Here is a 26,841-nt window from a genome sequence, read left to right as displayed (position 1 = left end):
TGATGGAGTAACACGAGGATACAGCAATGAGCAACTGCACAAGGAGAGTATTTATTTTAGACTGAACAAATAGAGGACTAACGAGCAGATTGGGAGCAGGTGTGAAGGGAGCAGTCAATCAAGGAGCTAGGGAAAAGGAGACAAACACAGGAGGCCAACAAATAAAAACCTTACAACTCAAATATATCCAGAAAATAGAACAAAATAGGAATTAAACCAATAAAACTAGAAAACATGGAGAAAAGTAAAACATAACAGAACCAAGACTGTGGCAGTTCCATTTTTCTTCCTCTACCCTCAGAAATAGAAAGAATAAAAATAAGCTGAGACTTTTTTAGTACCTTAATAAATGTAAAAAACCCAAATTTCTTAGAAGTGTTTTTCCTCAGTCTGAGAATGGTTGTTTTCTATTTAAATTTTTAAATTTTAATTCATTTTTATTTTTTATAGCGCCAAATTCCAAACACTGCATCTAAAGGGGCATTTTACAGTTAAACCCGTTTTTCCAGTCAAATTGTTTAAAAAAATTTTTTCCAATTAAGGAAAACCAGTTGTTGCTTTGGGCCCCTCTTTGGGAACCCCCAAAATACAATCCCCCAAAATAAGCTTCTTTTTTAGCGCCAGTGGGAAAAAAAAATCCCTTTTCCCCCGGAAGAAACTCCGCAGAAAAAAGGCTAAGTGTGGGGGGCCATCTGCGAGGCCGATGGGGTTAAAGGAGATGGCCCCCGAGCCCCCCAAAAAGAGCTTTAAAAAAGGCGGCCCCCTTTCCGGGAAACAAACACCCCAGGCAGACAGCAAAAAGGGGCAGCCCCCCAAATGCCGGGACAAAGAGGCACATCCACTCAGTACGGTCAGAAAAAAGGGGCCCACAGGGAAAAACCCGGGCCCGGGATTCCAAAAATCTTTTAACAAGGGTTTTTGAAAAGAAGAGCACAGCTGTTTTTTTTTTTCCCCCAGGATGGACCAAAGGGCCCAAACGGGCCCCCGACGGGGAAAATTTACTTGGGGGAAAAGCAAAAGGGCCCCAAAAGGTTAGGTTTGCCCTAACAGTTTGGAATAGGGGGAACCCGGAGGGGAATGAAGCAGAATGATGAAAGGGGGGGGCCCCTATGTCCTCCAAAAGTCTAACCCTTTAATAGCAGAAAACCCTTTTAGGGGATGCTCAGGAAACTGAGCCCCCCTAATTTAAAAGGTTTATAAAATAAAAATTTTTAACCCAAGCCTTAAAAGTGGGGACAAGTGTCGGGGCCTCAGGACTAAAACTGGGGGGTTGGTTCCACAGGAGAGGAGCTTGATAACTAAAAGATCTCCCCTCCCATTTTTTTTAGAAATTCTAGGAACCTGGGTAAACCGCAGATTGAGGGGCCGAGTCCCTCGGGTTAGGAAACCCAAAAGGGGAACCCCAACCCAAAATTTGTAAAAAGATGGAGTTTGGGGCCTTTAAGGCTTTATTGTGAGAAGGGAGGATTTTTAAATTAATTTTGGATTTAACGGAACCCAAAGGGAAAGAGAACCCAGGATAGGAGAGTTATAAACTCTTTTTTTCCCATTTTCATTAGAATTTTGGTGCAGCTTTTTGGGATAGGGGAAGGTTTTTAAACTCCAGTTTGTGGACTTTGATAAAAAGAAATTTTCAATGGGCACCTTGAAGAAACCCAAATGCATGGATTGTTTTTCAGCATCCCCCCTGGGAAGGATTTTTCTAATTTTTGCAATGTTCCTCAGATGAAAGAAGGAAAATTCTGGGAAAACCTCTTTGTTTGGGGGATTTAAATGACAGGCCCTGATAAAAATAACCCCAAAGATTTTTTCTTTATTTTCTAAAAATCGGGTTTAAACCCCATCCAAATGAAGTTTTGGCAAAATCAGTTTCTTTTTCAGAGATTTGGGTAAAAAGAAAAAACTTTGTTTTGCCCGCATTCAGAAGCAGAAAAATTAAGAGTCATCCGGGTTTTTTTAGTCTTAAAGACATGAAGAAATCTTTGTAAGGGGTTTAGTTTCTTTGGAAATTTATGGGCCAGAAATGCGGGGTTTCCCCTTCCACCAAACCCCCAGGGGGGGAAAATTTAAATTTCCCATGCTGTTTAAACTTTTACCAATTGGGACCCTTTTAAAAAGTAAAGGGGTTTGGGTTTCCTAGCACTGACCCCTTTGGTTTTCCACAGGAAAACCTTTGAGGGTGTTGAAGATCTTCAAAAACATGAAAAAAACTGAATTCGATCAGATAGATAAGATTTAAACCAGTTAGTGCTGTTCCCTTTAAAACCCAAAAAAATATTCAAATCTTTCTAAAGAAAAAATTTTGGGCAACTGTATCAAAAAGGAAGGGACTAAGATCCAACCCGGAAAGAGCACAGATACAAGTCCTTTTTCTGAAGGGCCCTGGAATACATTAGTGACTTTCCAAACCCGAGTGTTTCGTGCTTTTGATTTAGCTCTAAAGCCAGACGGAAAAAACTTTTAAAAAAATTCATTTGGTGGAAGTTTGGGTCGCCCAAAATTGTTTGGCAAAATACTTTCTCAAGAATTTTGGGTAAGGAAAAGGAAAGATTGGTTTTAGGTTTTAATTGACCCAAGTCATCTGGGTAAGAGGGCGGTTTCTTAAGCAGAGGGTTTTAATTACCGCAAATTTTTAAAGCTTTAGGTACAATTTCCCGTAAAGAGATGATTATTTACCCTCTAAATTTTGGGGGAGGAGAAACAAAGGGGGGAAAACCTCCTTAAATAACCCGGGGTTTGGGAATGGAAAATTTAAAAATAAAAGTTTTTGGGGTTAGAGAAGAAAAAATTTTGCTTTAATTTAGAGAGTTTTAAAATGGATCAAAACAGTCTAAAACCCCCGGGTTTAAAAATTTTTCCCGACTAAATTCCCGGTACAATCGGGAAGAGGAGTGCTTTTGATCTTATTTTTAAAAAAGATCAAACTTAATTTATAAAAAATCCAAAAAAATAATTTTTGCTTTTTGAGAAAGGGGGAATGGAGGTTCAACAGAGCTAGGTCTGGGTGGTTTTTGGAACCCGTTTTTAAAAAGAAATCTTTGGATTTATTTTATTTCCCAAATTTAAAGGGGAAGTATGTGCTCTTGCTTTCAAAAAGGGTCCCTTTAAATTTCAGCAGTAAAAACCCTTTTTTCCCGTAGGAAGGACTCTCGCAAAGGGCCCGTGGAGCCCATAAATTTTTTTTTCCGTTTCCCAGCATTTTTTCTTCCAAAAATACGGGGAGGGTCTGCTTCAAACCAAGGGGGCAAGCTTTCTATTTTTTAAAGGGTTTTATTTTCCCAAAAGGACTGCGTTTGGGCTTTGGCAATACGCAGAGAACTGCAACCCCCCTCAACAAAAAAACATCAACCCGTTGGGAAAGGGGAAAAAGCTTTAAATTTTTATCTGCAGCAAGCTCGTGAAAAGGCCCGAGAGAAAGTGAAGCCGATTCTTAAAAATTTATAAATTTCACCCATTGATAAAAATTTTACAAAAATTTTAACTTCTTTTGGGGGAGGGGAACTCTGTTTTAAAAATCTGGGAAAATATTAGAAAAATGGCAGAGAGGCAGGGTTGTGAGGAAAATACTGTTTTTTCTTCACATTTTATTGCCGTATTCAGCCCAAGAACCAAAGTATGGGAAAATGAGAATGCGGGGGGGGGGACTATTCAAAAATTTGAAAAAAAACCCAAAAGTGTCTAAGATAGCATTAAAGGTTTTTCTTTAAGCTATCGGCCCTTTAATTTTCAGCCCGGGGTGTTAAAAAAATCCCCTATTATGACCCTGTAGTATTTAAAAACCAAATCAGAAAGGGGGAAAATTTAAAAATCATCTAAAAATTCAGAGTAAAGGCCTGGTGGACGTACAAAGTTACAAAAAAAAGGGTTTTCTTGCCGAAATTTGGATTTAGGGAAATTAAGGGTTTTTAAAAGTTCCAAAAAAAGTTTTAGGAAAATTTAATTGTTTTTGGGGGAATCAGTAAGGGCAGACTCCCAAGATTGTTGGTATCTTCCTCCTCGCCCCGAAACTTTTGGGGATGTGAAATTTTAAAAAGCTTGAAGGAGTTTTCTCTTTTTTTTGTACATAATCCTCTTGCTGCAGCCAGGTTTTTTTGTAAAAGGCCCCCAAAAAAAATCAATGGTTATCCCCAAATCAAAAATTAAATAGTAGATTTTAGAGGAAAAAGGTTTTTTGTTAAACAAGGGGCCCATTAAAATTTTTTTAACTTTTTCCCCCAAATTTGGGGTTATTTTTTATTTTAAATTGATTTTCATGATTTAAATCCTTTTGGGGAATTTTTTGCTAATTTTTTTTAGATTTTGGTGGGGGGCAAGACACTGTCTTTGGGTGGGGGTAAAAAAAGTGGGAAAAACAAATTAAATGAGAAGTGCAGGATGGGGTTTTTAAACTACACCCCTGCCCTTTCCGGGGTTTTGCACCCCGGGTGGTCAGGGTTTTGGGGGGGACTAATAAAAGGGGGCCAGATTTTTGAAAGAGGTGCACCTCCAAAGTGGGTTTGGGTGCGTCTTTTCCGAAACAGACCCGGCTTTCCCCCAAAAAGGAAATTTCCAATTAATTTAAAAAAGCCCCGTTGTTTTCAGGGCACCCTAAAACAACCAAACGAAATTTAATGGGCGAATGCGGCAAACATGTCATCATGGTCCAAAATCAGGGAGGGGGGCCAGAAAAAAAGTGGGGTCCCCATTTTTTTTGGGAAAAAATTTCACCACCAAAAAAGCAACACTAAATTTTTGGGGCCCCCCGTCGGGTCGGGTAACCGGGTGTCATTACCAAACCCGCCGGAATTAACCCAATTTTCCCGTAAATTTAAAACCCTTTTTCTTTGCCCGTTTGTTTCAGGTAGGATTTGATTTTCGCCCGTTCTGGCCCCGGCAAACCCTTTGACTAGGGCCCCGGGTGTCTCTAAGCCACGTTTCTGACTTTGGGGGGCCCAAACCCAGAGTGGGGTTCTCAGTGGGTTTTGTCACTGAGTGGGGGAAAACCCCGGTTTTGAAAAAATGAAAGGGTTGGTTTTTGGCCCCGTGGGCAGGATTTCCCGACTACGTTTTAGTTTTTTTTCCGTTACCCAAAGCCCCCGGGTGTCAGGCAAATTTTTTGGGGGACAGAACGTGGGGGGCCTTTCAAAACAGCCCCGAAGCCCGGGGTTCTAAAACTGACACCCCCGCCCCAAAGTAAAAAATACTACACTTAAATTTAAAAATCCCCCTTATCATAAAAGGGGGCAGAGGAAAACTGCACATTTTGACACAGGGAGCAGGGGAGAGGGGAGAGGAAGAAGGCAAAAAGGGGGAAAAAGAGTCAAAGGGGGGGAGAGAGAGAAGCCAAAGCGAAAGCTAAAGGGTAGCGTAGTAGGCAGTACTTTCTTGCTATCAGAAATAAAACCCCTTGGGAAACGGGCCAGTGCTCAGTTGGGGAAAAATGAAACAAGAAGGTGCTTTTGTTTTTAAAGTTTGTCTGTTAGAGTTTAATTAGATACAGAGATATCAAGAGAAAATAACTTAATTTTTGGGTGGAGATCCTCCCGAACAGCTGCACATAGTTTTCCCCCCTCAATTTTAACCCAAACAGGTAATTTCGGGTTTTTTAAAATTGCCAATTTTAAAAAGTAACTGATACCAAATTATAGGTAAAAGTATTTTGAAGGAAATCCAGGGTTTGAAATTGTAAGGGAAAGGGGTGCAATACAGTTTGCCCGAGTGGAGTTGCCATGTAATGACATCATAAAAGTGCAGGGTCCCCGAGCAGATCTGATCACCCGAGCAGATCTGCTACCTACACCGGACTAGTCTGAGCATATCCGATGATGACGTCAGACAAGCTGTTTAACGGAGAAAATATTTTCTGAGAAAAGTCACATAAAATGATTTATATTAGCATTCTTTAGTCATTTAAGGATAGAAATCCTCATGGTTCTATTCACATCTGTTTAGCACCTATAGTCTAGAGCAGGGGTCTTCAACGTTTTCGAGGCCAAGGACCCCCAAACTGATTGCGAGATGGAGCGGGGACCCCCTAATTATATATATTGTATGAAATTGTGTTATATCAAACTGGTCCTATAGTCACTCTATTACAGATGGAGTCATGTAACGAAAGTAATTTCTCCCTGGGATTATTAAAGTATTTCTGATTCTGATTCCTGGTTGATGGGACAGGTGTTGTGAATGAAATGGTGCCCAGGTTTGAAAGAGCCCCTGTGTGTTGCTAAATGTGTGCATTGATGACTGAAGGACATCTTCTGCTTCCATTTATCTGTTTACTACAGTGTGTTGAATTCATGTTGATGTGTATTTAAAGACATTTTAATTAGTGCAAAAAATTGCAGGAGGGAATTTAAAAAAAAGTAATCAACCAAGACATTCGCGACCCCCTTGCAGTACCTCTGCGGACCCCCTAGGGGTCGCGGACCCCCTGTTGAAGACCTCTGGTCTAGAGTCTAGACTCACACCACCATCTAGCCTCTACAAAAGCCTAACTCAGTTAGCTTTCCCCCGCCCGTTCGTATTCACTCACTACAGATTCTACTTCTTGTCACTCAGGTTCAGGTTTTCATTGCTGCACTGCTGGATCTTAGCATGCTGCCCTGTGAAGTCTTTCAACTGCACATGGTGTGTTACAGCAGCTCAGCGATCCACTCTGTGTTCAACAATCCTCTCTGTGTTTCTGTGGAATCACTATGTACTCTGCTCACCAAGAACTCTCTCCCTGTTAACCTGCAGATTACTGCAGCCTCTGTCTGCTGAAGCTCACGCTGTTCACTGAGGATTACTGCACCTGAGGCTCACATCAGCTCCGGTACAGCCTCTGGTTACTTTCATCCACTATTCAGAACTTTTCAATAAACCTTCTAGACTAACTGTGTGTGTTGAACCATAGTAAATTTTTTATGGTGACCTGGATGAATATCTGCTTGCACATGTGCAAATGAGATGATGGTATGGATTGTACTTCCACTATGGATTGGGTATTGACAGTCGGCCACATAATGAGGAGTCTTCCAACCCAAAAAGGGCTTAGCTCCGAGCTATGACATAATCGGCCAACGAATCAAGCTTTCGGCTGATGCAGCCCCTGAATCTGACCTCAGCAAAAGCTTTGATTGTTTTCGTGGTTGGACCCATTTAACATGGAAGCATTTGACATCACATCCACAGAACGGTGTGTGAAACTCTGACCCAATGTGCAATAGGCTACAGGCCTTAAGATGGGTCACTCCTTCTGGGGTGTCAATGTTCCTTAGCAGACAATGTTTTGGTTGCAAAGAGTCAAATAAAAAGGCTATTTTAAAGCTATTTTTTTCAGTAAAAATAAAAAATAATGTCTCTTTAAACGTAAATCTGCCTAGCAACAAATTTGTTTTAGATTAGTCATATAGCTACAACTTTATTCTTGAGCTCTAGTGGTTGTGGAAAACAATTATATTGAGACAATAAGCTTTGGGATACTTTGATGAAGTTAATCAGTAGGGGTGTCAACAATAATCGATTCAGCGATGCATTGCTATGCGGGGCATGCATGATTCAGCATCGATGCGGCAACGTGCCATAATCGATTATGTCACTGTTTGTTTTCTGGCCTCAAATAGACAAGTTGTGAAGTTTCAATTACTTCCGGGGGCATACCAACAACAATCAAGATGGCTGAGGCGTAGGGAGATGACCGCAATAGACGGGTAGGCCTAATTAAAACGCACCAAAAGCTGGGAAAGCAGATATCTGGGCACATTTCGGATTTTACGAAGTCAATGGGATTTTGATGCATCGCAATGCATCACAATGCATCGTAGAATCGAATTTAATCGAATCGTTACCTGGTGAATCGTAATCAAATCGAATCGTGAGGGCAGTGTCAATGCACACCCCTATTAATCAGGTTTTTTTTTTAGATGTAAACAAATGCATGTTGTCTGGTATAAAAAAAAGAAACAGTGTGATTGTATAAATTTTAATTTGAAACAACTCCATAGAACCTTAAAAGTATTACATTTTCAGAGAAATTTCTTCATGCAAGCTAATATTTTGTCACACCACTTCACAATTTGTTAAAAATAACCTTTATATGATACCCAAAGACACACTTGTAATGTAATACAGACATAAAAGGGATTAAATTATAAAAACATTACCATTCAAAACCTCTTTTTATGAATATAAGTAAAATGAATGAACTAAATACCTTTAAACCAATACGCTAAAAGAAAAAATATACCTAACCAAACCTGCAAATTTAAAAATTAGTCAATATAAAACCCTCAGTTAAAATAAAATTTTTTCCTGATTTCTTTCTTAGTTTTATTTCTTCATATGAAGTAATTATCGGTTGTATTTTATTAACGCATTTTTATTTATTTTTTTTTATGTGCCAGACACACATGCGTCTGCGGCATCAATTTTTTTTTTTGTAGGAATTATTTCTAAATTTTTCAAAAGCATCTTCATCATCCTTCAGATCTTTATCCATCCTCCTGGTGTAGATTCTATAAATCGTCTCTTCAAATGTCTCTGGAAGAAGACGAGATACCTGAAAGGGAGGTAAGTAGCACTAGTTTTACCGAACCAACAAATTGAATATACTTGTGATAACTTTTTGACTCAGAACAAAACATGGTTAGTAATAGAAATGGGCAAAATACTCAAAAACGCAATTTCTTGACCTGAAATCTCACCTCAGCTCTGGTTATAGCCCTTGCTTGTTGTGGGTTTCTTTTGTTGTAGAACCTCACGTCTTCTATGGGGTCATGAGCCCTTTTCCCATAGTTAAATGTAACATCCTAAATACCAAATAAAGGTTTAAATATAAGAACTCAAAGGAAATTCTTATGTTTTCAGATGTTAACTGAATTTTCCTGTTTACAATGAAACTCACATCCACGATATATTCCTCTTGTGTACCTTGGTGGAATGTCTTCCAGTTTTCCTTAACAGAAATAGGATACAATCTGTGTAACATGTATAAACTTCCAAATGGTACTTACATATGAGATAAAAAAATATTAATTAAGTGCAGTTAAGCATACATGATGCTAGATTGGCACTCAAACAAGTATACCTTGATAACTTGCAGGGTATCTTCTGAGTGGAATTCCCCCAGACAATAGTAGTGGTCTCTCTTCACTATCCTTTCCAATATACCCCTTGCCTCTTGAAGCTCAGCAGAGGTGGAGTTCAGTATCTGATCAAATACGGTATCTACAAGTCAAAGAGAAACACAAAATGGTTTCAATGGTTTTGTGATAAATTCAGGAGTTTATTTTAAAGAGTAGTTTTTTGTCTGGGCACATGCAGTTGAAATGAGGGACACAAAATCTGCCCACCTTTCAGCCCTATGTGGTATGTAAATATACCTCCCTTGCTTTAATCAATGGCTGCCACACATCTTTTCTTGTCTAAGCCGCAAAAATATTCTTTGCTCAGCTCAGTACTTTTTTCAGAGTCAGAGAAATCTGAAAAAATACCTGGTTATATTTTGTATTTCTTTTTTTATCTGTACACATAGGCATCCTTGCTGCTCTACAATTTGATCAAATTAACAAGCCATTGATATTTAAGTTTGACTGTCACATCAGCAGAAAGTTAAATTTTTTGTCCATTTCATCTACTGTTACACTTTACATATTTAAATCAGGTCAGGCTTTGTTATCTGTTTCACTTTTACTATGCTCTCCTCTTTATTTTTTTTTTATTTTTTTTGTTGATTTTATATACTCTAATAATCCCAGAGGGAAATTACTTCTCTGCATTTAACCCATCCCCTTCGGGAGCAGTGGGCTGCCATTGTGAGGCGCCCGGGGAGCAGTGTGAGGTTAAGGGTCTTGCTCAGGGACCCAGAGTGGCAGTCTGTGGGAGTGGGGGATCGAACTCACAATCTCAGGATTCAAAGCCCAATGCCCTAACTACTTGGCTGTCACTCCCCCCTTTATTCAAATGGGAGCTACAATAATCATGCGAACAATTATCATAAATAACCCAATATCTATCAATATATTCATTCTGTTAATTAGATTTTATACAATTAAAAAACAATCTATGTTTAAGTTGGTTATAATAATAAACATTCAATCAAACTATTGTTACAGCTTGTTACAACTTACCTGTCAGCTTAGTGTAGGCCCCCATGTCTTCTATAGCTGTGGACAGGGTCCAATCTTCAAACTTGTGCTCTTTTGCTTTGATGAAAGCCTCCTTTATCCTGATGGAGCAAAACAACTTTTAATTGTGTAACAGTCTTTGGAAATGTAGGGTGATAAAGCACAAACTCCAACCCAGAAGACCAAGCAATGTCAGGGGTTTCTTACATCAACTCTATGGCATTTTTCACTTTGTGCTGGTAGGCTCTTTTGTGTAAAGAGAACCTTGTGTAGAACATGTCATACAGATTGAACACGTCCTGTTAACGATAATGACAATTTTCAGTGGCACGTATTGTAAATCTGAGTTTCAATATTGACAGGAAGGAAAAATCTCAACTAAATCACACCTTGTCTCTGTAACAGATCTGCCACTTTCCATTCACCTTACACGCCCTAGCAGATTTAATCAAACGCTCATGGTCAAAGCTGTTCTTCATACCCAGGTAATGGCAGTCTCTGTCATATGGAAAAAGGAAACAAATGTTTGGAAATATGTGTTTATATTTAAGACAAGACACATTTAGAGTGTGGAATCATATAAAAAATCCCCACCTGACAAAATAATCCCACTTATCTACATCAATCTTGTTTATCTTGTTGGACACAATGTCGTAGAGGATGTAGCGCTTTTCTGAACGATTTGCGGGTGGCCTCTACAGAAGAACAACAGAATTGTAAACAATTATTGCCAGGTGTTTCACCAAACACAATTATGGACATATACAGAAGAAGATGAATATATTCAGATTAGGGCTGCAACTAAAGATTATTTTGCAAATGAATTTATCTGACAGTTATTTTTTAGATTAATAATCGGAAAGTTAGAGGTTCCATAAAGAGGATTTTTTCCTGAATTAAACCAGGTTAAAAAAAGGGCTGTACGCAGGGCCCAAAAAATACTGAGGTCGAGAGTCAGAACTTCTAGGTTGGTTCGGCAGCTTGCTCCCCCAGAAATATTTTTAATTCCATTATTTAAATCTGGCCATCTTCAGAATCTTAAGGAGCAAAAGCATGATTGTGACTTTTGATAAGGCTTGGCTGTTCACGAATAATCTGATTAATTGTTTCAGCCCTGGTTCTAATGCTGCACCGGTTTTATACGGACCATTCCATTACTTCTAAACAAACTCCCTGTCCAATTTGCTTACATTTCCATAATATTGATTATACATTTTACTACTACTGGTTCCATAACATTCAAGGATTGTGGTGATGTTTAGTACTGTATCAATGTTGAATATATATGCTTGTAGAACAACAATAACAAAGTCATTCTAAAATGTTTATCAAAGCAAACAAGAAAGAAAAAATAAGAAAACAGGCATGTTAGTAGAAAAAACAATACAAAAACTGGTTGTATTAGGCTTAAAACTGTAAAGTTATAATGTGGATTTTTTCCCCTACACATTCTCCTTTTTACTTTATTATCTACTTGTTTATTTAAGCAAACATTCATTGACAATATTTTTGCATGTTTCCCTTTAATAGTATAGACGTAGCCGAAAGGGTTAGTGACAGGCGCATTTGTCCCAAAGAGCAAAAAATATACTACGGTGAAAAAAAAAAAAAAACTTCATTTCAACATTTCTACCTGACATGCTTTTATTCTGAAAGCGCAATGCAGCTCTATGTCACTGGCCCCGCCCCCTTCCTCACCTGCTTTGAGTGGGGCAGACACTGTAGGATGCACTATCAGCTAAATTCAACATTCAGAGACCTTCGAATGAGGTAAAACATCTAATGATAACATCTTGTTGTTAGTTTACATTTAAATTTAGAACATATAATTCAAGCTCATCTTAATCCTGGGATGGACACCTTTCCACTATTGAGCTGCTAATTTCACCTAAGTGATGTCAACCAACCAATACATTTACTTCATCATTTATTTTATAAAGGTCCCATAATGATCCTGCCACTATGGGACCTTTAAACAAAACCAGGACTCTGTCTTCTTGAAAAGAGCAATGTCAGTGTTTGTATCGTTTAAACATCATATTCAGCTATTTTAGATGGAAATTGATATTTTAAAGATGGAAAGACTGAAGAAGATGGAGGGAGGTCTGAAATGATTAGCGATAAAAATATAACTACTTGAGCTTATAAAATTGAAACCCATACCCTGTTACACTATATTATCTTAATGATGGTGCCTTATATAACATATTTCTAACATTATTTTACACTATACTTCAGGTATCATGCATTATGAATCCAACTTTTGAAACATTTCAGGTATAAGTTCTTCATTTTCTAGTACCTGCTCTCTTTTAGCTCCTGCTTCTTCTGCTGCTTGGTCAGCAGCTGGGTTCATCTCAGCCTTTATTGAAGAAAATCAACACAAAATACAGTAACATTCAAGGATTGTGGTAATGTCTAGTACTGTATCAATGTTGAATATAACATAAGCAAAACCAGCAATTTATATTGGCGCAAGGAAAAGTAAGAACCAACACTATTTTTATGAACCAGAGGAACTTTTTTTTTGAGATTTTAATCCCACTAGTGGCTCGTTTTTATGGACAGTAGGCCGACAGGAAAGCGGGTATGAGAGAGGGGGAGAGACATGTGGGAAAGGACCACAGGCCAGAATCAAACCCAGGTAACCCACATCGAGGACTAAGGCCTTCATACATGGGTCGTGTACGCTAACCACTGCGCCACCAAAGCATACCCAACCAGATTAACTTTAAATGATAGATTCCAGAAGCTGTCAGGATGGGTACCTGTGGATCTATGAGATTCTTGATGAAATCCAGATCTTCTTGTAGAATAATTCTAAGCTCTTCTCTTTCTTCAGAATCTCCTCTATCCTCGCCCGTCATTTCCCTCCGCACATAATTCATATATTTTAGTAAGCCATCATTGTTTTCCATCAGATGGTCAAACATGTCTTTAGATAGTTTCTCATGCTGCAAGACACACAGTTATTTATTGTGAGAACAGGACATCACATTTTGAAAATAACCTATAAAGTAACATATTTATCTGAATAAAACGGAAATATCCTACTTTGTATTAGACACAAAAGGACACTGTTTATTTTTAAATGTGGGCAGACATCAGGTCATTATTTACTTGGGAGCTTTGATCAGTTTTTATTCTAACCTAACCAAAAGATAAGAACATCTACTATGCAAAGAACGTCCACTTAGAACTTGAAAGATTTATTTAAAAACATTTGTAAATAACTGTTTTAGTATTTATGAAGCTATAAGCAGAATGAAAATTTATTTCAATTTGCTCACAGTGATTCTTTTTAGGGAGTCTCAAATCTGAGTTCGCTTTTAATGTAATGACAGGATGTGTACATTACATCATGTTTAATCAAATAAGCTAAATTCCACATATGTTACTCACTCTTAATTCCACAGTATATTATCCTGCAATTGTGTCTCAGAAACTCTTGAATTTTAGTAATAGGAATGTGTGGTCATCTTATATGAGTAATATGTGCTTGTAGAACAACAATAACAAAGGCATTCTAAAATGTTTATCAAAGCAAACAAGAAAAAGACAAAAAAGTTAGGACAAAAAACAAAAACAGGTTGTATTAAGCTTAAAACTGTGAAGTAATAGAGTTTATATTTCCTACACATTCTCTTTTTTATTTTACTATCTGCCTGTTTATTTAAACAAACATTTATTGACATTTTTTTTTGCATTTCTCCCTGAGACAGGCGCATTTGTCCCCAAGAGCAAGAATATAGGAGAGAAAAAACAAACAAACTTGATTTCAACATTTCTACCTGACATGCTTTTATTCTGAAAGCGCAATGCAACTCTGTGTCACTGGCCCTGCCCCCTTCCTCACCTGCTACTTTAAGTTTTTTTATCTAATATAAGTGAAAATACATTTTACTTTCTGAAATGAAAATGTAATTTTGTCACGATTTTCTGATTTGTTTTGATGTACTTTTGTACAAGCATATCTGATTTTTCTTGAACTGTTAAACTTACAGCAGGGTCTAAATTGAAAATATTATATTAATCCAATAGTTTAAAGCAGTGGAATAAGGAAACTCATATTTCAAAATTATACCTTGTCACCAAAAGAATAACTTCCATAGTAATAAACAAAGGAATTCACTGGCAACTGAATGCAGTTTAGACAAAAAAATTGTTAATTTGCCGTGCTTAAATCAGTCTGATAAAATGAAGTGAGGTTGCAGGTTAGTATAAGATATGATTATCTTTTACCGTAATACGATTGTCTGGTCTTGCTTCGGGTATAAACATACGATCAAACATGTGGGAAAACGGTCCATGTCCTGAAAAGAAAAGGAGTCAGAGTTCAGGGGTTTAAACTATGATTTAAATATCTTAAACAGTTCTTCATTTTGAAAACAAACATTCTAAATGTCTTTTTGATCCTAACAGAAATGGGTTTAAAGGTCAGGTTTAATCCTAAAAAACAAGTTGAAACACATTTCTTTTCACAGACACTGATACAATTTTGAATATGTAAAAAAGAAGTTAACACATATATATTGATATTTTTTTTAAAGCTTATAACACTTATGGTTGTTATCACAAGTGTTTATGTTCTTTTTATGTTAGTAGATGTTCGGTCTAAAACAGAAATTGAACAGGTGATAGACTGCATGCGTCAAATCCTATGTTACAATGTTACAATAATAACATATCAATGAAATATATAATTTTCCCACAATGAAAAAATTTACCTTCTACATTAAACTGTTACTTTGTTCAGTTACCATTCTGGGATATTAGGTTTCCTCAGGAAACAAAAATGCTTCATTTACTTATTTGAGATGATTGACTAATGCTTAGCTAAGGCAGTAAATACAATAGTTTTTTTCAAAATTCAAACTTCTGCTGGTTTTTTTGAATATTAAAGGAATAGTACACCCAAAACATGATTAGCCTTCATTTTCTACTCACCCCCATGCTGAACAACACCCTGGAGTACTTTTTTGATATCTCAAATGCATCTGGAGATCTGGGAGGCTTCTTGCTGTCTGCTGACATTCAAATAATGGAGGTCCATGGCGCCCGAGGCAGAAAGGTCCATAAAAGTCCACAAAAAACTTTTCAATATTCCTCCATACTGCTCGTCCAATGTATTCCAAGTGTCCTGAGTGGGTAGCATCCAGAATTTACTCGAAACGAAGTCATTTAGAATGTTTTTAGAGCATAAACAGTAGTGTATAGGATTTCCTGAAAGCGCGTTCACGGCGCTACGGAAACCGCGGCAGACCAAACCAGACGAAAGTGTGCATTCAGCTCAGCAAAGAACTCATGCTCTTCCTCAACACTGAAGTCCTCAGACATTTTTCTTTCGTTGTTTCTTTCTTTGCACAGGTAAACAGCACATTTCTTCTTCTACGCTTGCATTATTGGCAGAGCAGACGCTGAATGCGCACTTTCATCTGGTTTGGTCTGCCGGCTTCCGTAGCGTCATGAACGCGCATGTGCGCGCTTTCAGGAAATCCTATACACTACTGTTTATGCTCTAAAAACATTCTAAATGACTTCGTTTCGAGTAAATTCTGGATGCTACCCACTCAGGACACTTGGAATACATTGGACGAGCAGTATGGAGGAATATTGAAACGTTTTTTGTGGACTTTAATGGACCTTTCTGCCTCGGGCGCCATGGACCTCCATTATTTGAATGTCAGCAGACAGCAAGAAGCCTCCCAGATCTCCAGATGCATTTGAGATATCAAAAAAGTACTCCAGGGTGTTGTTCAGCATGGGGGTGAGTAGAAAATGAAGGCTAATCATGTTTTGGGTGTACTATTCCTTTAACTGTGAGTCTGACTCAGGAAGTCCCTCACCAAGGTCATGGCAAAGTGCAGCAATTTGCACACAAAGGACGTCCCAGTCAGTAATCCCAAGATCCTCCTGCTTCTCTTTGATAGACTTTAAAAGTTCTCCAGCCAGGTAAGCCACCCTGTAACAGAAAAAAAATAAAATAAAATAGATTAACCCTAACAAGATAAATCAAGCAAACGGACACGAGCCTTTTTGAGAGAACTATTGTTAGTGAATCACAGTAACTATACACTTAATTTACCCAATGCTGTGTTCGAAGCGGCTGTGGGTTGCTCCAGGGTAAACATAAGATACAGCTCCAAGCTGTTTGATGTTTCGAAGTCGTTGGAACTGAGGCGTGTCAATGATCTTGACAAGGAGTGGATGCAGCTCTATAGTCCCATGGATTGGATCTTTAAAAACCTGACATGAACATGAGAAAACATCTTTGACATAATAAAAGTTTCAAAAAAATGGTTTTATAATTATTTTTGGTTCTATATTTGAAACATTTATGATCCTAATATGATAGAACTGGCTCACATCATCTCTATAGCTGTAAAAGCTGTCTTTTAATGGGAACAGTTTTACCTTCTTTTGCTCTGCCATTGTTTCCAAAAGCTTTCAGTGGTTTTACAGGATCTGCAGATGGTCACCAAATTTCTTGAAATGAAGTATCAGAGGTCTGATGTGAGGATACTGTAAATAAGTGAAATAAAAAGTAACAGTTGTTAAAGTGAGAAACAGAGCACACACACCTGTTCGAAGACAATTTGTAAATAGAATAGCAATAATTAATAGCAACCATTTTTTTTGTACCTCAATGTTATATTAACAGCGTAGGAGCAAACTTAAGGATCTGCTCAGATCTTCAAGATGAAAATGCTTACCCACTTCCATCAGTTTGGCAATTTATACTGGAAACCTAACCACCTCCAGGGGAGGGGTTAAAGTTGATGTAAAAGAGGAGGACATTTAAGCACCTCCTCCATACTCATAAAAATCCTCAAAATCAATACGAAAAAAGAAAGCATACTATGGTTATCCACATTTATTAAAAATTATCCTTACAATAATGTCTATCAGTAGGAATTATACATCCATATTGAGTCAAGAACAGGAGTTTTTAAATTCAGTTTCATTTATTTTGTAAAATAAAGGAGCAAGTAAAAACATTGACCGACATGATTCCCAGAATAGTGCAGAATTGTCCAGAATAGGGTACAATGTCTGCTGGGGGACATTTGAGGATTTATATTTGGTGGTTTGTTGTTGTCAGATTCCATTGCAGCATACATGCCTTCTCTGTGCCCTCTCATGTCAATAAAACTGGGCCAAGATCTGTACTGCATATATTTAGAAAAATGCATATCCATGAAACTGTGGCTCCTTTATGTGCAGTTTGTTTAGTCAGATTACAAGCTGTGTGTTACGTAGGTGATGAAGAAGCACTGACAACAAGCGAAAGGGAAGTGTGACAAAATGAACGCCCTAATGACCTGTTCCAACATCACCAGACAGTGATTCAAAAGAAAATTAATTGGAGCTGAGGACCTGCAGACTAAGGCTCTCACCACTGGCTAGTAATTATTCTCCTGACTGCATCGGGGATATAAACCTTGGAATAAACTAAAACTAACGAAATAAACAAACAAACATCAAACATGAATAACTAGTTCAGATGAGTCTATAGCCTGGCCGATATTTATTATTTCAGAAACTTCCAGCGACGAGGGGGATTTTAGAAGTAAACTATATGCTCTTTTGCATGCAGAAGGTAAGACTGTTGATGATGTGCAGGCTCTTATAGCTGAACCAGAACCAGTTCCCTCATCCACTGAGTCTCTCATTCGTGCTGTAATTGATCTACTGGATAAAGCAACAAAACCTGCAGAAAATGGAGGATATCGACGTCTGCGTGTCTTCTCAGGCATCACGCCTACTCCTGTAGGTGAGGAACAATTTGATCACTGGTTAGAGCAGGCTTACATGATGGTGGAAGTGAGTGAATGCTCCTCAAAAGAAAAAAAGATGGAGGATAATGGAAAGTTTAAAGGGTACTGCTTTAGAAATTATAAAAGCTGTTTCTCTTTCTGATCCTGATGTCACCCCTGAAAAGTGCTGACAACACTCACACTCACAACAAGCACTGAGAACAAGCGACAGGGAAGTGTGACAAAATTAATGCCCTAATGACCTGCTCCAGCATCACCAGACAGTGATTCAAAGAAAATTAACCTAAAAAAATACATTTTCCACACACTGGACTCTGACTGTGCAACTATGTGCAAAGGCAGACAGGCAGCCCTGGACCATCAGAGCCGAACAGAGAAAAAAAGTGTGTACAAGAACTGGTGGAAGCATTATAACCCTGGCTAATATAGCAGTAAAATCTTATGGTGTCCTTACCCAGAATTAGCTGATAATAAGTTACAACTATTAACATTGATCACTTTGCAAGAAATTAGATGGTTTAATCTTACAAGCACTGCCAAGGTCATCACAAGAAACAGAGAAGAGGGGGACTTTCAACTGGACTGAAGAAGCTTATGTTTTACTTGCAAATTCTGGCAGAATTTGCATTGACATGCTGCCATTGCTCCTTTGGTAACTTTGCATGGTACCAGCATAACTCACATATTTAGTTGCTAAAAAGGATGCTTCACTTGAGGTATGCATTTGCAAAACGGAAAAATACTATAAAGTAGTCTTTTAAAGGCACTTTAAATAAAAATGACATTTCAAACCAATGTCTTATATAACAGTACAGCTATAGAAATTTCAAGGACCTGGTGGACATTTTCGAGTTCTAGAACAAGTTGTTTCATTACAACGTGAAAGGGATTGTAATACCCCATGTATAATCATTTTACTATCCAACTGAGGTGATGGTAAAATGAGTGTGTCATGATCGGTTCTCAAATGGAGACCCAAAGATGCAGAACACCACTGACGGACACAGGATGAAAAGTTTAACAAGTTTATTTGCACAATCACACAGTTTATGCAGAAGGCTGGTTCGGGCCTGGATTCTGGTTTCACCGGAGTCTGCGTGAGAGACAGCACTGTTAAGGACTGTTGACGGGGTTTGGTTTCCAATGGTGCACAGATAGTACCTTGAGGGTTCTTGAGGTTCTCTTTGGGAGAGTCACTGTTGGTTCTGGAGAAGGATTTAGTAGCAGAGTCCGTTAGCTGCTTCAGCGTCTCACATCTAGCTTGAACAGACCTTGGCCTTGGTTTCCCAGCTCTAGCCCAGAGCTGCTTGGAGGTTCTCTGAGAGTCTTCAGGGTTTGGCTCTGAGGGTCGGCTCGGCAGGTTAGCTCTTCCAGAGCTTTCACGGAGGAAGCACGGGTTTCCTAGAGGCACAGAGACAGAGGTAAGAATCCAACCAGGAATTAGAGTCATGGAAAAATCACTGAGATCAAGGCTTTAGCGCTGACCAACTGGAACAACACTGCGGCGTTGAGGCAAGGTCTGAAAACAGCTTATATAGTGGATCCTCTGATGATCTTGATGAGCTGCAGCTGTGCAGGAGGCTCCCTCGGAGGATCCACGGCGGACTCTGCTGGAGAAAGATGGGATTTTCTCCAGCTCCCAACAGAGTGAAAGCTTTACCTTTTTAGGTTTAAATATAGCATTAACATATATATTACTAATTTTTGCTGTTTTCCGTTGCATTTTCCTTTAATGTTCACTTCCTCTAAATGTTTCAATTAGGGGTGTCAGATTCATCAGAGATGTCCATATAACATATGGTGAATTGTAGGCCCATCAAAGTTTGATAAGCTAAATTTGATTTTGAAATCATCTATAAAGTTCAGCTTTGTTGTAACAAAATGTAGACGGATGCTCAAGAGCAACACAATGAGTTCAAAGATATAAGTCCCTCAGGTAAATTATAGAGTTACATGCTAGGAGACATGGAAAATTAACTGACGACCCAATAAATACTGGTTCAGACTCTCAGTAGAAGGAAAAACAAGGAAAATGGTAGAACAAATGGGGAGACACAGGTGCAGTGAGTTAACTTATTAACAGAAGGCTCTAGCTAAGTTAGAAATTATCTTACTGTAACAAAAACGGGGACAGATGGATTGATTATTCAAGGTGAGACAAGTTCAAAAAAGTTTATTAAAACAAAACATAACAGAAATGTGGAGCTGAGGACCTGCGGACTACGGCAGGTAATCAGAAACACTAAGGAAATGATGAAACGCTCTCACCACTGGCTAGTAATTATTCTCCTGACTGCATCGGGGATATAAACCTTGGAATAAACTAAAACTAACGAACTAAACAAACAAACATCAAACATGAATAACTAGTTCAGATGAGTCTACAGCCTGGCCGATATTCATTATTTCAGAAACTTCCAGCGAAGAGGGGGATTTTAGAAGTAAACTAAATGCTCTTTCACATGCAGAAGGTAAGACTGTTGATGATGTGCAGGCTCTTCTAGCTGAACCAGAACCAGTTCCCTCATCCACTGAGTCTCTCATTCGTGCTGTAATTGATCTACTGGATAAAGCAACAAAACCTGCAGAAAATGGAGGATATCGACGTCTGCGTGTCTTCTCAGGCATCACGCCTACTCCTGTAGGTGAGGAACAATTTGATCACTGGTTAGAGCAGGCTTACATGATGGTGGAAGTGAGTGAATGCTCCTCAAAAGAAAAAAGATGGAGGATAATGGAAAGTTTAAAGGGTACTGCTTTAGAAATTATAAAAGCTGTTTCTCTTTCTGATCCTGATGTCACCCCTGAAAAGTGCTGACAACACTCACAACAAGCACTGAGAACAAGCGACAGGGAAGTGTGACAAAATTAATGCCCTAATGACCTGCTCCAGCATCACCAGACAGTGATTCAAAAGAAAATTAAGCCTAAAAAAATACATTTTCCACACAATGGACTCTGACTGTGCAACTATGTGCAAAGGCAGACAGGCAGCCCTGGACCATCAGAGCCGAACAGAGAGAAAAAGCCTGGTGAGTGTGTGTGTACAAGAACTGGTGGAAGCATTATAACCCTGGCTAATATAGCAGTAAAATCTTATGGTGTCCTTACCCAGAATTAGCTGATAATAAGTTACAACTATTCACATTGATCACTTTGCAAGAAATTAGATGGTTTAATCTTACAAGCACTGCCAAGGTCATCACAAGAAACAGAGAAGAGGGGGACTTTCAATTGGACTGGAGAAGCTTATGTTTTACTTGCAAATTCTGGCAGAATTTGCATTGACATGCTGCCATTGCTCCTTTGGTAACTTTGCATGGTACCAGCATAACTCACATCTTTAGTTGCTAAAAAGGATGCTTCACTTGAGGTCTGCATTTGCAAAACGGAAAAATACTATAAAATAGTCTTTTAAAGGCACTTTAAATAAAAATGACATTTTAAACCAATGTCTTATATAACAGTACAGCTATAGAAATTTCAAGGACCTGGTGGACATTTTCGAGTTCTAGAACAAGTTGTTTCATTACAACGTGAAAGGGATTGTAATACCCCATGTATAATCATTTTACTATCCAACTGAGGTGATGGTAAAATGAGTGAAAGCTTTACCTTTTTAGGTTTAAATATAGCATTAACATATATATTACTAATTTTTGCTGTTTTCCGTTGCATTTTCCTTTAATGTTCACTTCCTCTAAATGTTTCAATTAGGGGTGTCAGATTCATCAGAGATGTCCATATAACATATGGTGAATTGTAGGCCCATCAAATTTTGATAAGCTAAATTTGATTTTGAAATCATCTATAAAGTTCAGGTTTGTTGTAACAAAATGTAGACGGATGCTCAAGAGCAACACAATGAGTTCAAAGATATAAGTCCCTCAGGTAAATTATAGAGTTACATGCTAGGAGACATGGAAAATTAACTGACGACCCAATAAATACTGGTTCAGACTCTCAGCAGAAGGAAAAACAAGGAAAATGGTAGAACAAATAGGGAGAAACAGGTGCAGTGAGTTAACTTATTAACAGAAGGCTCTATCTAAGTTAGAAATTATCTTACTGTAACAAAAACGGGGACAGATGGATTGATTATTCAAGGTGAGACAAGTTCAAAAAAGTTTATTAAAACAAAACATAACAGAAGTGTGGAGCTGAGGACCTGCGGACTACGGCAGGTAATCAGAAACACTAAGGAAATGATGAAACGCTCTCACCACTGGCTAGTAATTATTCTCCTGACTGCATGGGGGATATAAACCTTGGAATAAACTAAAACTAACGAAATAAACAAACAAACATCAAACATAAATAACCACTTCAGATGAGTCTACAGCCTGGCCGATATTTATTATTTCAGAAACTTCCAGCGACGAGGGGGATTTTAGAAGTAAACTATATGCTCTTTTGCATGCAGAAGGTAAGACTGTTGATGATGTGCAGGCTCTTCTAGCTGAACCAGAACCAGTTCCCTTATCCACAGAGTCTCTCAATCGTGCTGTAATTGATCTACTGGATAAAGCAACAAAACCTGCAGAAAATAGAGGATATCGATGTCTGCGTGTCTTCTCAGGCATCACGCCTACTCCTGTAGGTGAGGAACAATTTGATCACTGGTTAGAGCCGGCTTACATGATGGTGGAAGTGAGTGAATGCTCCTCAAAAGAAAAAAGATGGAGGATAATGGAAAGTTTAAAGGGTACTGCTTTAGAAATTATAAAAGCTGTTTCTCTTTCTGATCCTGATGTCACCCCTGAAAAGTGCTGACAACAATGACAACAAGCAACAGGGAAGTGTGACAAAGTGAATGCCCTAATTATCTGCTCCAGCATCACCAGACAGTAATTCAAAAGAAAATTAAGCCTAAAAAAATATATTTTCCACACAATGGACTCTGACTGTGCAACTACGTGCAAAGGCAGACAGGCAGCCCTGGACCATCAGAGCCGAACAGACAGAAAAAGCCTGGTGAGTGTGTGTGTACAGGAGCTGGTGGAAGCATTATGACCCTGGCAAATATAGCAGTAAAATCTTATGGTGTCCTTACCCAGAATTAGCTGATAATAAGTTACAACTATTCACATATATTCACGTTGCAAGAAATTAGATAAGTTTAATCCTACAAGCATTGCCAAGGTCATCACAAGGAACAGAGAAGAGGGGGACTTTCAACTGGACTGAAGAAGCTTGTGTTTTACTTGCAAATTCTGGCAGAATTTGCATTGACATGCTGCCATTGCTCCTTTGGTAACTTTGCATGGTACCAGCATAACTCACATCTTTAGTTGCTAAAAAGGATGCTTCACTTGAGGTCTGCATTTGCAAAACGGAAAAATACTATAAAGTATTTTATTAAAAGCTCCTTAAATGAAAATGACATTTTAAACCAATGTCTTATATAACAGTACAGCTATATAAATTTTAAGGACCTGGTGGACATTGTCGAGTTCTAGAACAAGTTGTTTCATTGCAACCTGAAAGGGATTGTAATACCCCATGTATAGTCATTTTACTATCCAACAGAGGTGATGGTAAAATGAGTGAAAGCTTAACCTTTTTAGGTTTAAATATAGCATTAAAATATATATTACTAATTTTTGCTGTTTTCCGTTGCATTTTACTTTAATGTTCACTTCCTCTAAATGTTTCAATTAGGGACGTCAGATTCATCAGAGATGTCCATATAACATATGGTGAATTGTAGGCCCATCAAATTCAGATAAGCTAAATTTGATTTTGAAATCCTCTATAAAGTTCAGGTTTGTTGCAACAAAATGTAGACGGATGCTCAAGAGCAACACAATGAGTTCAAAGATATAAGTCCCTCAGGTAAATTATAGAGTTACATGCTAGGAGACATGGAAAATTAACTGACGACCCAATAAATACTGGTTCAGACTCTCAGTAGAAGGAAAAACAAGGAAAATGGTAGAACAAATGGGGAGACACAGGTGCAGTGAGTTAACTTATTAACAGAAGGCTCTAGCTAAGTTAGAAATTATCTTACTGTAACGAAAACGGGGACAGATGGACTGAGTAGTCAAGGTTAGACAAGTTCAAAAAAGTTTATGAAAACAAAACATAAACATAACAGAAGTGTGGAGCTGAGGACCTGCGGACTAAGGCTCTCACCACTGGCTAGTAATTATTCTCCTGACTGCATGGGGGATATTAACCTTGGAATAAACTAAAACTAACGAAATAAACGAACAAACATCAAACATGAATAACTACTTCAGATGAGTCTACAGCCTGGCCGATATTCATTATTTCAGAAACTTCCAGCGACGAGGCGGGTTTTAGAAGTAAACTAAACACTCTTTTGCGTGCAGAATGGAAGACTGTTGATGATGTGCAGGCTCTTCTAGCTGAACCAGAACCAGTTCCTCTCATTTGTGCTGTAAGTGATCTACTGGATAAAGCAATCAAACCTGTCTTCTCAGGCATCACGCCTACTCTAGTAGGTGAGGAACAATTTGATTACTGGTTAGAGCAGGCTTACATGATGGTGGAAGTGAGTTAATGCTCCTCAAAAGAAAAAAGAAGGAGGATAATGGAAAGTTTAAAGGGTACTGCTTTAGAAATTATAAAAGCTGTTTCTCTTTCTGATCCTGATGTCACCCCTGGAAAGTGCTTAGAAGCTCTTGATAGTGCATTCGGAATGGCAGAGTCAGGAGATGATTTATATTTTGCTTTCCGACTGTTGCAGGAGTAGTCTGGAGAAAAGTTGTCAGATTTCCTATGGAGAATGGAACACTTTTTGTCAAAAGTATTGCAAAGAGGTGGCCTTCCAGCCAAAAATATGGATAAAGCACGGCTCGACCAGCTGCTTAAAGGTGCAGTAGGTTCAGACTTGATGATAATTCAGCTCAGATTGAGAGAGAGAAAAGACAATCCTCCAACTTTCCTTGAACTGCTTCGTGAAATTTGAATAAACCACGAGTAAAATAATTGACACTGGCCTCTTCTTTTGCTAAATCTATCCCATATGACAGAAAAAGCACGAGGTGGAGGGAAATCCCAGATGATGTAACTAAATATATCACAAAAAACATGGCTTCTGTCAGTGTTATGGAAAACCCGGCTTCAAACATCGTAAGATTCTAGATGCCAAATAAGACATGCCAAGCTTGATTTTTTTACCATTGAATCTGACCCCTGCAGTAGTGGGAGGGCCATAAGGAAATATTCCCAAATGTGAAGACTTTGGCAAAAACGTATGTGTGTTCCTGCAACCGATTCCCCAGACCTGAAGATGTTGACAGGCTTGTGTTTTTGGCAAATAATCTATAGAAACTTGTACACATTTTGCATCGGTAGGACTGTTCAGGGTTATTTAAGACAGAATTTTGGCTTGGGCTTATGTGATTACAACTGTACTGTTTTACCACATTATGTGTAGTGTTTAAATTGTAGCACATAAAGAGCAATCGTTATTTAAATAGTTTCAAGATTGCTCTAATATCATCCATGAGACTGTTTTGGTTCTGGTGTTTTGCAGACATTGTTTAAAGATCCTGTTTTGTAATCTTTAGTGGTTTCTGGTTTAAACATTTCCCAGCACCTCGATGGAAATTTCAAGTTGCTTTGTAGCTGCTTCTGGTCAGTTGATTTTATAGTCACTATAAAAGCTTTTGTTTTAGGATTGTCACATTATTTTTATGTCCTAAATGTACAAGGATTTTCATAATTTTCATAATTTTTTGCATAGACCCTCCCTCTCCACAAAAGAAAAGATTGCATATGCACAACCCTGTACCGGCTCCCGAGAGGGATTGCCTATTAAACGCGTGCAAGAGCATGCACAAGCCATTCTCTCCTCGTGCACGCTCTGTTTAAACGTTGCTGTTTGCAGCCCTTCATACAGCTTACTTTCCAAAAGAAGTTTGGCAATTTTTCCACTATGTCAGTCTCAACACTGGTGGGGATGAGCACGTAGAACAGCCCTACGTATATCACTACAATGATCAACAATTAGGAGGACCACTTATTTTAATGATCCACCTGGAAAAAAAACATCCTCTGTTAAACCTTTAAGCACAAAAGAGCAGCTTTTTATTTCAGGTTTATTTTATGTGAGATTTTCCTTGGTGTTCCTTTTGGGATGTTCTGTTTTTCAGGTCCAGTGTTCTAACCATTCATCAGTGCCAGATTATTCTCGAGCCAGTGGGGAGAGTGTGCCAGCGTTACCTTAGTGTCTTTTTATTACTTGATCCTAACCTGTTCTGCCTCTCAACCACTGAACCTGCCTGGTCCTGTCTGATCTAATTGCCTGACCTGTCTATGGACTCCTGCTGAACTTGGAGCTGTTCCCTGGCACTGTCCTAGATTTTCCTTCAGAACCTCTTCAGACTTGTGATCTCCTGGTTCTGAATCCTGAACACGTCCTCAACATGAGCTTTGGCTTCGTCCTCTGGATTGTTCTGCCTTCTTTTGTCTGCTCGGATCTGGTCTCTTGCTAGTTCTCCATCCTCTGGGGCTGCAATTCGGAACACTCTGGGCGGCACCCGCCGCATCTTGCTGGCAGCCCACTGGCTGGATGCTACCTCGTTCTCCTAGTGACTCAAATTCAAAATCTTCTGCCAGATTTATGTGGTGACTAACCTGTGTTTCCTTTCTGCAGAGGTTCATGTCTTAGATGCACTAGCCACTGTTACTGCAGATCCATTTTAAAATAAATGCTTTTGAATGATCTGTCTGTCTACCTTGAATATTAGGTCCCCTGTTCTGAGCCGTGGCACTAAGGGGAGACTTTACAAATGGATCTTAAGCCAATGTACTGTAGCTCTGTTTGGAGTTTAGGGTCAGAAGGAAACTACACCTAGTTCTTACCACTGCAACTTGAGTTGATACATCATGCTGGGCTGAAGTGACCTGAGTTAAGGTGTCATACTGTTCCCCTGAGACTTGGGATAAGGCAGCATGCAGAGCCCCTGTGACAAAAATCTGTGTATCCAGCTGGTCCCCTG

The 26,841-nt window shown here is 38.6% G+C and overlaps 1 protein-coding gene across 2 annotated transcripts in view; it reads right to left on the bottom strand.

The window, feature by feature from the left end:
* Window positions 1–7,929: 7,929 nt before the first annotated feature.
* The window catches only part of LOC119774126 (deoxynucleoside triphosphate triphosphohydrolase SAMHD1-like), a 63,661-nt gene continuing 44,749 nt past the window's right edge, over window positions 7,930–26,841 (bottom strand). For both annotated transcript variants that reach the window (XM_038271490.1, XM_038271489.1), the window contains 7 exons: window positions 10,478–10,586; window positions 10,296–10,387; window positions 10,092–10,189; window positions 9,050–9,189; window positions 8,867–8,917; window positions 8,667–8,771; window positions 7,930–8,521 (listed from right to left, as the gene is read on the bottom strand). In XM_038271490.1, coding sequence (XP_038127418.1) covers window positions 8,387–8,521; window positions 8,667–8,771; window positions 8,867–8,917; window positions 9,050–9,189; window positions 10,092–10,189; window positions 10,296–10,387; window positions 10,478–10,586 — 730 coding nt within the window. In that variant the 3' untranslated portion in view covers window positions 7,930–8,386. The remainder of the gene's footprint in view (window positions 8,522–8,666; window positions 8,772–8,866; window positions 8,918–9,049; window positions 9,190–10,091; window positions 10,190–10,295; window positions 10,388–10,477; window positions 10,587–26,841) is intronic.

This window comes from Cyprinodon tularosa, unplaced genomic scaffold (genome assembly GCF_016077235.1).
Source record: "Cyprinodon tularosa strain WSP-4 unplaced genomic scaffold, ASM1607723v1 ctg8, whole genome shotgun sequence".
Taxonomy (NCBI): Eukaryota; Metazoa; Chordata; class Actinopteri; order Cyprinodontiformes; family Cyprinodontidae; genus Cyprinodon; species Cyprinodon tularosa.
The sequence above is the reverse complement of the archived record's forward strand: the minus strand, read 5'-3'. Positions and strand labels throughout refer to the sequence as shown.